The sequence below is a fragment of the Podarcis pityusensis genome, assembly GCF_964106645.2.
Source record: "Podarcis pityusensis genome assembly, chromosome: 7".
In the NCBI taxonomy this organism is placed as follows: Eukaryota; Metazoa; Chordata; class Lepidosauria; order Squamata; family Lacertidae; genus Podarcis; species Podarcis pityusensis.
Genome location: NC_138031.1, coordinates 68,344,437 through 68,361,516, shown reverse-complemented (window position 1 = coordinate 68,361,516; position 17,080 = coordinate 68,344,437). Strand labels below are relative to the sequence as shown.

Here is a 17,080-nt window from a genome sequence, read left to right as displayed (position 1 = left end):
GTTGATGTTTGTTTCTTCCGTGCTGAAGAGGGATGCTATTCTCACTAACACATTATTGCCAGTAAATGCTGAAGCATGAGCAGAGTCCTTAACAGTGTTAATGCCCTGTGCGGGTGACTAAACTCAGAAAGGCCAGTGAGCCTGCCTGCCCATCCTCAGTCACAGCTAACTTAGTTATCCTTCCATTTTAAAATCATTTTTATTGCATGTTGACTGGTTTACAGCTGACTCTCCGAGGCATGAGTGAAGCCTTAGTTGACAAGCGGGTTGCTCCGGCCCTTGTTACCTTGTCCAGTGATCCTGAATTGTGAGTTTCTGAGTGTGACCTGTCTGTCTGTCTCGTTCCTTCCTTCCCCCCCCCACCCCACTTTGAGCATTTTGCTGGTCTCATTGCTAGAAACTAATACATCTTCAAGTACTAACTTTGAAATTTCATTCATTTTAATTGAAATCTGCTTTAATCGTAAGGCTGAAGAACACTTCTGCTTTGTTTCCTCTTAGCTCTGTAAGAATAGCCACAATTCCTGCTTTTGGTACCATCATGGAAACGGTCACCCAGAGAGAGGTAAGATGCCTGCATAATGTACTAGGGTAGCTGTTCACAGATTTTGGCCACTAAACTCTGTAAGGGCTAACTTTTTTCAGATTAACAAAGAGCCCACAGTCTTAGAATGGTAGATGAAGGATGTTCAAAGTCTTTTTAAAGTGAACCACAGAGAAAAGAAACAATACAGAGGTCAGTCCCTGCCTGCAAGCTTGCAGTCTATTAGACAGAACACAGAAGAGGGATAGGGAGGGACAAGACTGAGCTAATTTAGGCACCAGTTCTGAGAAGTTGCGTGCCTTAATTAATTAGAATGGATAGGCAGCTCTTGCTCATTTTGATTATGGACCCAGTGAACTGCTACAGAGCAGGCCTGCATATGTCCCATAAAACTGTTTCCCATTTCTTTTGATATATTGGAGCTCAATGGAAGCAGCTAGGCAGAAAGTAATAATAATGAGGGTATAGGTGTTTATTCAAAGCATTAATCTATTGAAAGCATTAATTTTTAAAAAAGATAAATTTCAGGAATCATTCCCCTCCTTCTCCTCTCCCTAAATTTGTTCTGGGAATTCCTCCAACCCCAAAACAATTTGGGAGAGGAAATTCTGTTGGACAAGCAGAAATCTTTGCACCAGCAGGAGCGCTTCGGTGGATACCATATGTATATAATATATATAAGCGCTGTTAAAACCTTTCAATCTAATTATTGAAACTGAGTCTTGAGTGGTAAAAAATTTGTAGAGTTTGCATTCTTGTAATTTTAGCTTGTTCCTGATTTTCTAAAGAAAAATATTTGAGGAAATGCAACTAAGAATTTTGTACTGACTCATACTTATATTCAGAAGCTGAGTAAGTAGTAGTAAAGTAGATTAGAATTACTACGCTAAAGTTCAGAACAGTCTACGGTTCAGTTCAATCTAATTAATATACTCGCATTTATAATGGGAATGTGATTTGAGAGCAGAAATTAAACAGTGAGCGCTTAAGACATCAGTCAGGATGGATATTCAAATGAACACAAATTTGAAGCCGAGGTGGCTGTATGAAAGCATTGATTGTTTATGGCATCAAAATACTAATTGAAAAAGACAACCCTGCAGCAGTGGGGGGAGCTCATATTATACAGAGATGTCCTCAAGGGAGTATTTTTTCTACTTAGTTTTATTTAGTTTTGCTTTTCTTTTACATAAAAGTATTCATAGCTTCTGTTTCATTTCTTCTTAAGCTGTTGGAAAGGGTTAAAATGCAGTTGGCCTCTTTTCTGGAAGATCCGCAATACCAAGACCAACATTCTTTACACACAGAAATCATAAAAACCTTTGGAAGAGTTGGGCCAAACGCTGAGCCAAGATTTCGCGATGAATGTAAGTTGTCATGATGGAAAACAAACCTTGATTTTCTTGCAGTTCTGCAAATATTGTAGCTCATTCTTGTAAGTTGAAGTATTGATGATAAATTTCTTGCTGAAATTTTATTTTTCCAGTTGTTATTCCACACTTGCATAAACTCGCCTTGGTCAATAACCAACAGTCTGCAGATTCAAAAAGATTGGATATTGCTACTCATCTCTTTGAAGCCTACAGCGCTCTCTCCTGTTGTTGTATCCTTGTTTGGTTTTGAATATCGCAACAAGTCATTTAAAAGACTACTCCATTGTGCTTTGGTAATGAATCCATTTGCACGGAACTCTGAAAATATTGCAGCTAGAAAATCCAGCCCTGTAGAAATTCGCAGTAGCGGTTCATCAGAATCTCTTCCTCTTCCTTTCCGCTTCTGCCCTGGGGGGGTCACCAGGTTTTCTAGAGAAGGAAAGAGGAAGCACCAGTGACAGAAGCTCTCCATAGTAGAGGAAGGGAAAGAATTAGTGATATGACATGGGCACTTAGCAGGAGAGACAAGGAATGCTTAAGAACTGGGGGTGCTAGAACAAATAGGAAGCAGTAGGAAGACTAGGCAGTAATGATATCCCTGTCATATATTTTGTGCCAAGCGATTAATTATTTCTCTACTACGAGAATATTTTTAGTGAATACAGTCGTACCTTGGAAGTCGAACGGAATCCGTTCCGGAAGTCCGTTCGACTTCCAAAACCAAGTGGAAACCAGCCGGACGTTTGGCTTCTGAAAATTGTTCAAAAACCAGAACACTCACTTTCAGGTTTCGATCGTTCAAGATCCAAGGTACGACTGTATTTAAAAATATGCACTGGGAAGACATCAACATGAGGTGTGATATAAAGAAGTCTTTATAAATGTTTGAAAAATTTCTGTACTTGTCACTATTTCTCTCGCCTCGTGTCTTGACTGTTATCTTGCTCTCCTCGTGTCTTGCCTGTTATCAAGTCCTCCTGAAACTATTTTGATATTGGAAATCCATTGTGTTTGACAGTAACCATTTCCAGTCTTTCTTTGTGTTTACCCCAAGGAGACAATATACTGGCATTGAGAGAGTTAACCCTTTGAAAGGAAAACTCAGAAATTAATGTGCAAAAATCATTATACTCTTTATCTTCTAATTTTGACTGGGGCAGGTGATGGCAAGCCAATAATTTTATGTTGGACCTTAACTGTTTGTCTTCTAGTTATTTCAGAGGATTTAATGGTCAATCACTTTTTACCTGGACTCAGGTGTTTACGAAATGACATGGAATCTCTCTCACCAGAACATGAGGTGAGTAATTGAAGCTGCCATTCTTGCACAGCTGAGTTTTGAATAGCAAAAGAAATCTGGTGATTCATCATTCCATATTAAATAGCCAACAAAAGTAAAAATATTTTCCATCCTGTAGTCTACATGCTCTAATACAAGGAGGCCCAACCTAATGATGTAAAACCTGCATATTTTCTCTTATCCCTTCCCCATCAATACAAAATCTGTACCCAAAGACTTTCTTTGTGCAGGGCCAACGTAGTCGGGACCATAGTGAGAGTTGCAAAAGGCCAACAGGAAAGATAATACCTAAAGTTCCTCACGTTTAATTTATAATTGCTGCCATCTACAAATCACTCCTTCTAATAGTGAAATCAGGCAGTGCCAACATGAATGGAGTAAAAGGGAGCCTCTGAACAAACAAGACAAGATACCAGCATTGCTTGGGAGAACACAAAGGTTTGGAGAAATACTGTACACCAAATTTTTAATGAGAAAAGCCCGTGAGGGCAAAAAACTCCAAAAGCAGTGCAGTGAGGACTGAGCATGCTCAGTGGCCACAGAATGTTGAGTAGTTGCAGAATGTTGCAGTAGTGACCATTTTGCATGTATTCAATTGGTGTGTGACTGTCGGTGTGAAGGTCCTTTTGGACCTGGAAGAGGGCAGAATGGGGATACGGCAGGACAGGGTGTATGTGTACTCCATCGACACGCACGGGGGCTAGGAACGCAACCCCTGCACAAATCGGGGGTTGCCTATATTTACTGGAAGGAAAAAATACCAGGAAATTGGAGCTGTTAAGGAGCATACTGATTGCCAGTTAAGTACCTGAAATACAGTATGGCAGCTTCAGTTGCACAGACACCATGTGTCTATTCCAATGAACATACAAATCTGAGTCTTAGTTCCATCACTCTGCCACTAATAGTCTCCCAGCTCCAAGGTAGTGTTGAAGCTGAAACTAACCACAGGATAGGATACCATACAATACCATATCAGTATTGTCTAAATACCACCCATAGGGAGTTGACCCTCAACAGCTCATATTTCCTGGCCTTTTGGTGCTTGAGCGAACAAGAAAAGCACTTAACCGTATTTACTCAAATGTAATGTGCGCCTTTTTTTGGCCAAATTACTTCGCGAAAATTAGGGTGTGCATTAGATTTGAAGGCGCCCGCAAATACTTTTTTGGTTTCAAGATTTTGAAAATTGAGGTGCACATTAGATTCGATGGCATATTAGATTCGCGTAAATACGGAAATACAGCTTGTTAAACCAAAAGGATTTCTTTGTTAATTGAATAGACTTTTATCTGACCAAACAATGCCATTCTATGTGTTGGGAGTTTTTTTTGGGGGGGGGGCTCATTACGCACACATGCACAGAGCTGTTGCCCGTGAAACAGTTTCAAAGTTGGAAATAGTTTCTTGATATAAAAAGGGTTCTATGTCCCTGCACGAGGTTAGCAATCAGACCACAGGAACACATGAAACCATGAGGTGGGATACCCATTAAATACTTCTGACATTTTGTAGCGCATCCTAGGCATGTTGTATCCCACAACTGGAGTTGTACTGGTCATGACCTAGCAAATCTGGCACCAAAGGTGCACAGTTGCATTGGTAAAGAGCACAAGGGCATGACGCAGAAGTTAAATCCGTCTGCACAACAAACCAGTGAGGGCACAACGTATATGCCACATCTACAGGAAAGGAAAACATCTCTCACCATCAACAGAACAGTCTCTCTCTGCTCCATAGCGACAGCCAAAAACATGCCACCCACATTATTCTGGAAAACAAAATACCACAGGCAGAGGAGGCGAAATGGGAATGGAACACACTCCCTCAAGCAGCCGTCATAGCATGCTTGCAACAGATCAGGCACAAAATTTGGAGCGGTTGCAGCATGTAAGCATATGCCATCACTCTTCTCTTTTTAAAAGAAGAAAGATGCACGATTGCAGAATTACGAGGGTCCTCAGTGCTGGTTACAGTGCTACAGTGGCCTGGTTTGGATGATCACTCAAGGCTTCATCAGGGCCCAGCGCTCCTCCTTTGCCCCTCCCCTTACATGCCACTTCATAGCTTAGTTTCTGGCTTCTGTTAAGTCAGATTCCCCTGTTGCTTCTGAACCAAAGAGCTCTGGCTTAATATGAATTAAGCCAGGATTAGATCCTGAGCAGAAGAAAAGTGGGAAAAATGATTTCAGTAAATGGTTTTGAATAAACAAACACAAATTTATTGAGGGATAACATAAAAGATAGATAATATAAGGGTGTATACAGTTTTATAATATGCAGAAGTTAACGTTGGATGAGAAATCAGAGGGAGGGAGGGAGGGAGGGTTTGTTAGGGAGGTGGGAGAGGAAATATGGGGGGGAATAAGGAAGATGATTTGATATGCTGAAATTGTTAATAAAAAATGATTTCAGTAAATGCCTTTAATCAGCTTGGTAGGTGCTAATATTACACATACATTTACAACAAGAGGTTTAGTCTCAGACTATAGCCTGGTTCCGTATCTGAGGCAGAGCTTACACTTTGCGAAGAGGCAATAAAAGGGGGAAATAAGAGTAATCCATTGCTCTCCCTCATAGTGCGTTCTGAGAGCCCCGCATTCCAGGAGTTCAGTGAGCTGTACTTGACAGTAGGAAAGTTGCTTGGACTTCCTATTTTGGAGAGTGCAAAGCCTCTGTGAATGCACTCAATCTGGGCTTTGTAGCGGATACTCACAGCTTATACATATATTTCTCAGAAAGCTAATGATATACATAAAGCTGATTGACTGTGTAAAAGAGCTACTGTAGAAAAAGCATGCATTGGACTCCCACTGAGGCACGGATAAGACCCAGACTTCTGTAGCTTTAGCAGCGTTGCCACAATATGTTTCTTCAAACCGTGCCCCAGAGCTTTTTTATTATTATTGCATAGAACTTGCATTTCACCTCAGCTTTAGTGTGTCTCTATTCATATATTCAACTAAGAGTCCAGAAATCAAAAATGTGTATGCTTGTATGTGGAGGCAAGACCTTGGCTGGCTGTTTTAAAAACGAGGTTCTGCATTTCAGCTATCCATTTAAAAGGAACTAAATAAGGTTCAGATGCTTTGTGGATCCACAGAGGAGTAGGTAACCCTTCTGTCAGATTCCTATCTCTCTGGTTCTGCTTTCATTTTGATATGCCCCAAATCTAAAGATATATAGGGCATAGATCAGGGGTTTGCAAACTTTTTCAGCAGGGGGCTGGTCCACTGTCTCTCAGACCTTGTGGGAGGCGGACTATTTTTGGGGGGAGGGGGAATGATGCAAGAGCACCACAAGCTCCAGTGGCTTCTTACCTGTGTCTTGCGAGCAGCGGTGGGACAATGAGCGGCACACGAAAGGAGAGGGGCTGCTTAAAATGGCAGCCACTCGAGCGCTGCTGCTGCTGGCACCCACAAAGCCCAGCCCCCTTCCTCCTCTAGGCAGGTCGGGGAGAAGCCAGGAGGAGGGAGGGTGGAGGCACCGCCATGGGAGGGAGAGGAAAAGAATGCATGTGCTGGCGATCCACGTGGCGATTCTCAGATCGTCCGTGGGCCAGATCCAGAAGGCAGTTTGGCCTGATCTGGCCCACGGGCCTTAGTTTGTCGACCTGTGGCATAGATTAATTCCTGTTGAACACACTAGCCTCAGACCGGCCCACCAGCTCCACAACATGCAACTTAACTCCCTTCAGCTACAGCATGGGCAATGCCTGAGTCAGAAATAGTCAGTGCCTGCTTGTTAGCTTAAATAAATGAATACAGTGGCACCTCGGGTTACATACGCTTCAGGTTACAGACTCCGCTAAACCATAAATATTACCTCGGGTTAAAAACTTTGCTACAGGATAAGAACAGAAATCGTGCAGCAGCGGCAGCAGGAGGCCCCATTAGCCAAAGTGGTGCTTCAGGTTAAGAACAGTTTCAGGTTAAGAACAGACCTCCAGAACAAATTGAGTTCTTAACCCGAGGTACCACTGTAACGCTTAAAATTAGTAGCGGATAACCATGTGGTTCCATAGGAGTTGGAATTAAAAACATACAGTAGGGCAATAGCTTTATTAGGAATCAGCCAGAATATCACAGGATAGTGAGCAAACTAAAGTTATACAAACCAAATAACCAGGATGCACATTGAGCTTCCTTTAGGCATGCCAGGTTCTGAGATCTTTGTTCTAGCTTTTCGCTCCCTGCTTTAGTACAGAAGGATATTCATTCCTGTTAGTGCTTTTCCTCAGAATGGAATGATACATATAAGTGTACATATTAATGCCAGAGTTTCCATGGCACAGTATCTCTAAGTGAAATAGTGTATCGCAGTTAAACCTCACTAGCTGTGATCACAAAGTAAAACACTCTTTCAGTGATTATTGACTTTGATGTGCCTACAAACATTGCAGTCTTCAAATATTACTTGAAAGGTGAGGTAAGTAAAAGTTTTATTGCTTATCTGGTTTCCTCTTCATTCACAGAACATATATAGTCATTACCCAGAAGTATATTTAAAACAGTGTATGTTCAAACCGCAACATTGTTCTGCCTTTTGTCCTAGGTTATTTTAAGCTCCATGATAAAGGAGTGTGAACAGAAAGTGGAAAATAGGAGTGTCCAAGAACCGCAAGGGTAAGGCGTTGGTTTATCACAAGTTAGCATCTTCCTTCATTGTGTAAACAACACTAATCAATTGTAACTAGGTTGAAATACCAGATTTTCAGCCTGGGCAAATTTGCTTTTATTTTAAAATAAAGCACCAACAGCACTTCTGCTACTTTCTGCAAAAGTCCAGCAGGAATGATTAGAAACCACACTTGCTTCCTTCTTCATGTAGGAAATGAGAGGCAGTTCCTTTTCCTTCCTGTTTTGGTTTTTTTGCAAAAGCCAGCAGGGAAATGCAGTGGGCACTTTCTCCAAAAGCCCAACTCATTTTTATTTTTCTAAAAAATCCTCCTCTGAAAATGGGCAGGGCAGGAAAGGTAAGGTGGTTTTGCACCCAAATTGGGGCTTTTGCAGAAAGCGTCACCTGAGTCTTGCTTCCTATTGCAGCAGCCGAATGTGACAAGAAGAAACTTCTTTTATTCTCTGTCCTACATGTGGAAAAGAAGCTGTAGGTTTTTTCACTGTTACACTTTTCTTGCTGGAGGCAGCAATAAAACAAAGATGGCACTTCTTGCTGAAGCTCAACTCATGATGGGAACAAAACCAAGAGCAGTATTCAATGAATGCTACCCATGAGCACAAAGATTTCTCCTTGCACAACAGGCCTTTCCCTCCCCCTGCTCCCCCTGCATACATGACTTCCGCCCTACCCAAATGTGCTCCAGAGGCTTGGGGGAACCTCTATAACAAATTTAGGGGGCATGCAAGGAGGGGGTGCGAACGTTCCATTGTGCAAGCAGAAATGCTTGTACTGACTGAACGTTCACTTAGCGCTGTGGTCTAAACCACTGAGCCTCTTGGGCTTCCGATCAGAAAGTCGGTGGTTCGAATCCGTGCGACGGTGGTGAGCTCTCGTCGCTCTGTCCCAGCTCCTGCCAACCTAGCAGTTTGAAAGCACACCAGTGCAAGTAGATAAATAGGTACCGCTGCGGCGGGAAGGGTAAATGACATTTCCGTGCGTTCTGGTTTCCGTCACGGTGTTCCGTTGTGCCAGAAGCGATTTAGTCATGCTGGCCACATGACCCGGAAAGTTGTCTGTGGACAAACACCGGCTCCCTCGGCCTGAAAGCAAGATGAGCGCTGCAACCCCATAGTCGCCTTTGACTGGACTTAACCGTCCATGGGTCCTTTACCTTTTATCTTACAGCCCCATATCTTTCATCTACAGATATAAGAGAAGGAAGGACAGGTGACTCCCATCCTTTCTCATTACCTTGCTGCTTCTGCCTTCTGGAAAATCCCGATTGAAGGGAAAGAGACAACCCAATCTTTTCTTTGTGGAGAGCTGGGGGTGCAGGGAAGGGGGTGAATGATTTCTCTCCTTTTTCACTGGGCTAGTGTAAGAAGACAGCAAAAGGGAGGGCTACTTGTACCTTCCTCAGAATCCATCACAAGGGCAAACTCGGGGGAAATCCCAAGAATCAGGCCTAGGCTAAGACAACTAGCTTCTTTGATAAGTGGAAATGATTATGATATTGGGCAACAGCTGACTGTTGTAGCATCCTGCAAAGATCTATACATATAAACATATTTCCACACAAACAGCTTTATTGTTGGATTGAATGGCCTTTTCCCCGACAAACCAAATGAATTAAATTTCTAATTACCTTGCCATTATTACGTTAATGGGGCTGCGACACTTAAAATTTAGGTAGCTGGAAATAAAAATTAATGGTTCAATTTAAATTTTAACTACCACTAGCATAACAGGGATATTCAGTATGGAAGGAAAGGTTTTGTTTTTCACCTTCCCCCCAATTCTTTTAAATAGCACTTGGAATGGAAACAAAAATTCCAAGTATATTTGCACTTCAAACCACTTGTTTCTTCTTTTTTTAATCTTCTGACTCCATGCGTGTTTTTGCTTCCCTCCTTTTTCTCTTAACCTGGGTTCGAGGACAGGCAGGTGCACTAAAGATCATGGGCTGCCAGCTGTCTTAACTTTGAGGAGGTTTAGTTGGTGGGTGGGGTTTTGCTTGATACTTGCTCAGAGTTTTGAAAGCCATTGTTTTAAATGGTTTTACTTTTTAACACCAGCCTCTTGAACTTACTTATAGGACCCGTGGAGCTACCTTAAACCAGGTCAGGTTCTTGGTCCCTCTAACCGCATACTGTTCTGTTTGACAGCAGGGTTCAGTAGCTGTGTCATCTCAGGTAGTTTTCACTGATGGGTTAACTCACTTTTCCTTTCACTCCCCCTTAGCTCTATGTCAATTGCATCAAGCCTCGTGAGTGAAGACACAAAGACCAAGTTTCTGAACAAAATGGGCCAGTTGACCACTTCAGGTGCCATGCTGGCCAACGTATTCCAGAGGAAGAAATAAATGAGAAAAGGAAGTCCTTGTAAACACTGAAGAGACCTCATTTAAGACTGGTTCCTTGTACTTGAAGTACTTGCCTTTTTATTTCCCCGTCTTACGTTCTTGTAGCATAATTTTACTCTAACCAACAAAGATATTTGCACTGCTCTTGAATATTGCTACGTATCTGTTAATTTGGGGTTAAATGTGGTTGATTATAAAACTAAATTAAGTCTGTATCAAGTCCCGGTTCTGTGTTCTCGTCTTTCCAGCATATATATATATGGTTTATATATATATATATATATAATGGGGTTGTTTTTTTATTTCCTGATGGGTTCTCGGCTGATATCTGTATTATACATCAAACTGTTATGGTGGTACTTAAAATAATGTAAATCTGAAGTCACGGTCATGAAGTAATAAAAGTGGAGATTACTTATGTATTTAAGTTATAAGAAGATAATGCAGAATTTTTTAATGTTTCTAAAATGAAAGGCAAGAGCCACCAGCACAAGTCTGATTCCTGGATTGTTTTTGTAAGTTATTGTATATTTGAATTAAAGAGTTAGAGATTATAATGTATAACAGAACTGCTTGCACTACAAGTCTCAAAAGAGGTCCAGATTATTCTAGAACTGATGGATAAACCAAATTTTTGAGATAAATCTTGTGCATGTATTGGCATTTTTTAATGTGTGTGAAGCAGCTTAGTTATTGGCTGCACTGCTTTAGACAGCACATCCCAATGAGCAGAGGTGGGTGGGTGGGTGGGAAATTTTATTCCAGTGCAGTCCTAATCATGTTTACTGATTTCAATGGGGCTTCCTTCCAGCACAGAGTGTGTATAGTATTGCAGCATGAAGTGCGATGCTGCCGTGTGAAAACATTTTATCTGCATAGATGCTCCCCACAGCAGTGCTATGCTTCCCCCCTACGTGTCACCCTACAAATGTACAGTCTCTACGTACCAGAGCAACACCTGCCTTGGCTACTGATGCCGTGTGTGCTATGGACATAAGCTGAGCAGGGCATGGGGTCAGCACCTTCTCCAGTGGGATGCTAGATGTGTCGAGTGGCTACACGGACATGTCCTTTTTCCCTTGGCTAGTATCTCGTTTAAGTCAGGCCTGAGGGTTTGCAGGGCGGCAGCATTCAAAGAGCACATTGTATTTGATCCACGACGTACTACATAGCAGCACTCCAGCGACTAAAAGCAATAACTTGTTTCGCCTTCGACACCAATTAAGTTGTGAGGTTGTTGATGCAATGTAACTTTAAAGGGCCTTTTGAATTATGTAAATTTAATGTAGACAATGTACGGCGTGGTTTCTATCCCAGTAGCCGCCCCTGTGCTAAGGAGTGGTTCGTGGATCGAGCAAAGCCTTCCATCAGCTGGAACGGGATTCAAGCTGACCTTTGGTGATTTCTCTGGTCATGCCGGAGGACTTCCCACCCTTCTAGCACAGATTTCGGATGGGGATTTGCCAACGATTGCCTTGATTCCTTCTTCACTGACTAAACACTCCATGGGATCAAGGAGCCTTCTGTCAACACAATGGGATCCAACCCTGTATATTTCTTGAGAACTGTTATCAATAATTTTTAATGCTGACTTCTACCACAGTTTTCATCATTGAGTATGTAACAGTTGCCGCAGCCTTGCAGCATACTTGTGCAGTAAATTGGGCCAGCAGCCAGATTTGTCTGAGGCCTCACAGGGTTTCATGGCTGTGTGCAGATGTGCTCTGAATGCAAAACTGTCGCCACTGCATCTTTCTCTTCTTAAAGCTCCGGCATGCTTCTTTACAGAGCTACAAAGATAGAGGTAAACATTCCATTTAAATATTGCTGTGTTATGTAAACTCTGTTTTTGCGAAATGGGAAAGGGGTGTTAAACTTGATTGGTGTCGGTGGGCGCAGGCCCAGTTCCTCTGCTATTTCTTTGCAAAGAGACGGCTGTACTGATAGCACTCTATATGTAGGAGTCACTAGTCCAAGAATCTCACTCTGGCATTAAGCCTAACAAACGGATCAAGCGTTGCCAAGCCCCGGTCACATCCCCTGCATGTTCTGCAATAAGAAATGTGGAGACTGTTCAGTGGAAGATCTGTGAGACCAGTACCTTCAGCAATCACTGCAATTCCTGTTCAGATGACTGGCAAAGAGAGTGAAGGGGGCACCAGCTTTAGGCCTCCCAGAGCTCCTATTGTATCCGACTGGGTGGGGGCAGTATGTTTATCTTTTCAGATACCTGTCATATCTGTAACAAAGGACCTGTTTTGCAGACGCCGCAGCTTTCATTTTTTGAATTGTATACACTGACATTTTTAACAATTCCCTATCTCGGTTACTGCCAGGTGTGCTGATTCTGTTGCAAGTTGTTGTCTTAACAGACTACCTGATTATGAATTGTTGGAGACATTCCTGAGGAATTGGAAGTGGCTGTGTCTCTTGTCCTTTCTTGAGTTAAATAAAATGTTTTGCATACCTCTTTTGTATGTCTGTTTAAGGATTTCCAGGTAACCTGTTTCGTTTTGGTTAAAATAATTTCCGTGATTCATACTTGATCTAACATACAGTATCGTGCTTTATACAGCTTAGCTCGTTGAACTTGATACCACTTCTGTATTTTTGATGAATGCGATCAATTAACTTGTGCAACACACCCTTGAAGCACTTCCTTCATGGGCGCTAATTGTCCAATCCCGTTAACTAAAGCCCTCTTAACTGTTCAACTGCTGTCCTGCAGTAAAAACCATATACAGATTACTATCATGCTCATTCATGGCAGCATCTTCTGCACTGCAAATAATTTTGGTCAGCTAGTAATATTTCTGCTGTCAGATGAACTCTTGCTGTATCAGGCAAAATATTGCAGACATTCTCAGTCCTAAAGTCTTCCAGCAATTGGCAGGATTGTGGCAAACAGGATCTTATACCGCAGAAAAATGAGCTCTGTGTATATACATTTTAATATGTGTTTCTAGCGTTAAGCTCATGGCCTAGTTTATCACACTGGTCAGGGAGGTCTTGAAAATTGCACATACTGTTTACAGGGATGCATAATTAAATCAAAAGTAATGCTTGATTGAAAATAACAGGGGTAGTAAAGAGTGAAGCACATGCAGCATTACAAAGGTGGTGGACTAAACCCGTAAAGCTTGCATCAGAGCATCACCCCGTGCATGCAGTCTCATTCATTTTAAAAGAAAGCGCATTCTCCTCCCCGGTAGTTCCTGCATTGTCTTAACTTACTGACAGTGACCTGGAATGAAGCTGTAGTCCTACCAACTAATACCCCAGTAAAAATGGCCAGGGGTTGAGATGCAGACATTCTCTTGGAGTTAGAAAACAAGGTGTGGGGTCTTCAAGTGGGATAAAATAGGTAGTTTTCTTTCTTTCTCCAGAATCTTGGCTGCTCTCTTCTCCAGCCTTCACATTTTGCTTCTTGGCGTTCCATCATTTTTTGAAGGGAACAACTTGATGTTTGTGGAAGATCCCACAGCTGTGAATAACCTCACACACATTTGTTTTCAATGTTTTTTCTCAATAGAGATGTGGCAGGCAGTCATCAAGCAAAGGGTAAGACAAGAAGATGGTCTTGGGCAGGCATAATGCTCAAGAAGTGGGGCCTGGTATGCTTTGAACCATTTGTTATGATGTTTTACTCTTAACAGCTAGGCAGAAGAAAGAACATTGGTTGATTTGCTTTTTTGAGACCCAATTGACTAGCCAATTGCACCAGCCAGTATTATTTTATATAAGTATTAATAAGACATAAGCCCTGTCTTCTTTAGCATCTGGTCACCCTAGATCAAAGAGGAGATAGACATGTACAATAAAAAAGTGAGCCTCATATTAGGGGCTAATGGTGGGTCCAAGGTCTGGAGCAACTGAATAGTACTGTAATAGCTATCACCAAGTTACCATTAGGTGGTGCATAATTGGAAGTTTGCAGTGGCACGGCACACATAAGAGAACCTAGGAAACTGCCTTGTGCTGTGGAAGATCATTTTCAAAGATCAGTACTTTGTGACAGCAGTTCTCCAGGATTTCAGCCATAATATTTCCTGGGGCCTAGGAGAATCAATCTGCCAAACTGGAATCTTAACACGCAAAGCATACCATTTCCTGCTGAGCTCCAGAAAATGGCTGCAATTGAAAGGAGTTTGCTTGTATACTGGACCAAATCTGGCTTTTATGCAGCTTTTATGAAAAAGGAGTAGCTACATAGACTAAATAGTACTATGAAAATTAAAATACTGACTCGGAGGAAGAAATAAAACCTGCTAGCACAAGTGAACTTTCTCAGCGTTAAAGCCACTTTTTTAAAAAGGCCAAAAGCCAAGGATATTGAAACTTGGAGCAGAGTCTTAACGAGCACTGGTTAATGATTAATAATCTAAACATTTATGTTCAGAAACAGGTTGCAATCTGGGTGTTCTAAGTGGAATGTTATCTATCATATGCCATATTGAGTTGTGCCATTTTCTTAGAGCAAATATTCAGTAACTGAGTTGCAAGAACAATTCTTACATCTCTAGAATGCTCTTAACATTCATTTTCCTGCTGAACTTTCCATAGCTGTAGCAGAAATTAAAGATTATCTAGTCGTTTTAAATTAAGCAGCGATTTTGTGTGTGTGTGTGTTTAAGGATTCAGTACAGGCAACTCCCCTTTTACATGCGTGTAGCCCACCCTGTTCCCTTGCGGTGCCAAAAATCGTGCAAATGTCAACTGCACGCAAGTGGGGAGTTGCCTGTACTCTGTGCTATTTTTCTAGAAAAAGAGGAGCTAGAACTCACCATGAGCGCCTCCCTTATTCTCTTATAATAGCAATGGCACCCACCTGAGAGGTGCCGGAACTGAGTTCTGGCTGAAAAACCCTGCCTGTGTGTTGCTAGCATTGTGGGGGAAACATAATTTTCTAGCAGAAGCAACATTGATTTCATACGTTTTCTTACAAGACAGATTATCAGGATGGTGTGTGGGCTTTCTGGCCAGTGCTTGGCTGCAAGAGATTGAGCATCCCTGCCAAAGTTAGCAGGCACCAATCCCGACACCTTCACAACCCTTCCTGGCTCAGATGGAGCAAAGAGCGCTGCTTGTCATTGCCATACTAATGCTCCCGTGCTCCAAATCCCCAGATGGCAGCTCCCAGCAGTTTCATGTAGATATTAAGTAGCATAAGCAATAGAATGGACCTTTGTGAGACCCAATAGCCCAAAAGCCATGGAAGAAGAAGAAGAGTTTGTATTTGATATCCTGCTTTATCACTACCCTAAGGAGTCTCAAAGCAGCTAACATTCTCCTTTCCCTTCCTCCCCCACAACAAACACTGAGGTGAGTGGGGCTGAGAGACTTCAGAGAAGTGTGACTAGCCCAAGGTCACCCAGCAGCTGCAGGTGGAGGAGCGGGGAAGCGAACTTGGTTCACCAGATTACAAGACTACCGCTCTTAACCACTACACCAGACTGGAACCAAACAACAATGGTGCTACTTTCTGGTAGCAAACCTGCAGATAGGAATAGTACCACGGTACCTCCAACTCCTATCTCCCCAAGTCACTCCAGAAGAACACCATAGTCAATAGTGCCAAAAGCCACTGAGAAGTTGCGATCCTGCAGGACTGCACTCTCCCGTGTCTTGCACCCAACAGAGTTTATCAATCAAGAGTGACTAATGCTGTTGCATTGCCCAAACTGGGCCTGGAACCCGACTGGAATGGATCTGCACGGTTATGCTGAAGACGGAATTACAAATTTATAGTCTGAGTCAGGCATGAGTAAATAACGTCCTTGCTGTTACAGAATTGTCTGCACTACTAAAAAGGGGAAGAGGAGACTTAGCATTGTTCCAGCTATGCAGTAAGCGGTGCCGATAACAGCACTGGAGGAAGAGATCTTGCCTCCTTCAAGATCCATGCACAAAACAGACTGGTTGACCCCAGAAATACAAGCAAAGCAAGCATAAGGCCTTTACCTGAATATCAGCATCCAAGTGCTTGTTGCAAGTGAAGAGGATGCAATGTTTACATGTGCAAGGTGGGGTCTTCTTCAGTCTCCATCTGCGGAAAATGCCAGCTGAACCCAACAGGCAGTATTTCAGAGGCCGCAGACGAATTAAGAAAATCCTTTATGGCAACCACCAAGTAAAGATTAATTAGGACCAGAAGTAGGCTATATTTGTGTGTACACATGTGTACTTGAGGCAGAGAATCCAAATGGCTCCCCTGTGGTAGTAAAAATATAATAAATTAATTGGCAACACACAGTCCTTTATTAATAAAAGAAGCTGAGGCTCCAATACTTGGGCCCACCTCATGAGAAGAGAAGACTCCCTGGAAAAGACCCTAATGATGGGAAAGATTGAGGGCACAAGGAGAAGGGGGCAACAGAGGACAAGATGGTTGGATAGTGTTCTCGAAGCTACCAGCATGAGTTTGACCAAACTGCAGGAAGCTGCGGAAGACAGAAGTGCCTGGCGTGCTCTGGTCCATGGGGTCACGAAGAGTCGGACATGACTAAACGACTAAACAACAACAACATCCCAATATCTAGCACATTCAGGGATGGTCCTGAACAGGACAATAGGAGTAGCAATAGCTAGAAAAGGCAAAGTGTATTAAGATTGTAAGCAGAGCATGGGAACGCAAGGTTACCAGTTTTGATTTGATTTTAGAGGAAAGGATGGCTAAATTACGCTTGACAGCACTGGAGCTAAAGTGTTCTGAAAGGAAGCCTACTCATTTCCCGCCATGGACTGAGCCCTGAGGTATACCTCTGAGACTTTTAATCTCAGAGTCATGGGTTCGAGATGCTGGGGCGAAAGATTACTGCTTTGCACCAACACCAAAAGGCCTGGACTGGACTTGAGTGCTATGACATGTGGCATTTCTGTGAG

General features: G+C 42.5%; 1 protein-coding gene across 5 annotated transcripts in view; it reads left to right on the top strand.

Moving 5' to 3' along the window:
• RELCH (RAB11 binding and LisH domain, coiled-coil and HEAT repeat containing) overlaps positions 1–12,664 on the top strand; it is a 64,862-nt gene extending 52,198 nt beyond the window's left edge. For 3 of the 5 annotated variants that reach the window (XM_081014664.1, XM_081014662.1, XM_081014665.1), the window contains 6 exons: positions 502–565; positions 1,773–1,911; positions 2,031–2,147; positions 3,129–3,217; positions 7,771–7,841; positions 10,078–12,664. In XM_081014664.1, the coding sequence (XP_080870790.1) occupies positions 502–565; positions 1,773–1,911; positions 2,031–2,147; positions 3,129–3,217; positions 7,771–7,841; positions 10,078–10,198 (601 nt within the window). In that variant the 3' untranslated portion in view covers positions 10,199–12,664. Of the gene's footprint in view, positions 1–224; positions 308–501; positions 566–1,772; positions 1,912–2,030; positions 2,148–3,128; positions 3,218–7,770; positions 7,842–10,077 lie in introns of those variants that run through there. The other 2 variants (XM_081014663.1, XR_013988912.1) reach the window with 2 other exon arrangements.
• The last annotated feature ends 4,416 nt before the right edge of the window (positions 12,665–17,080 follow it).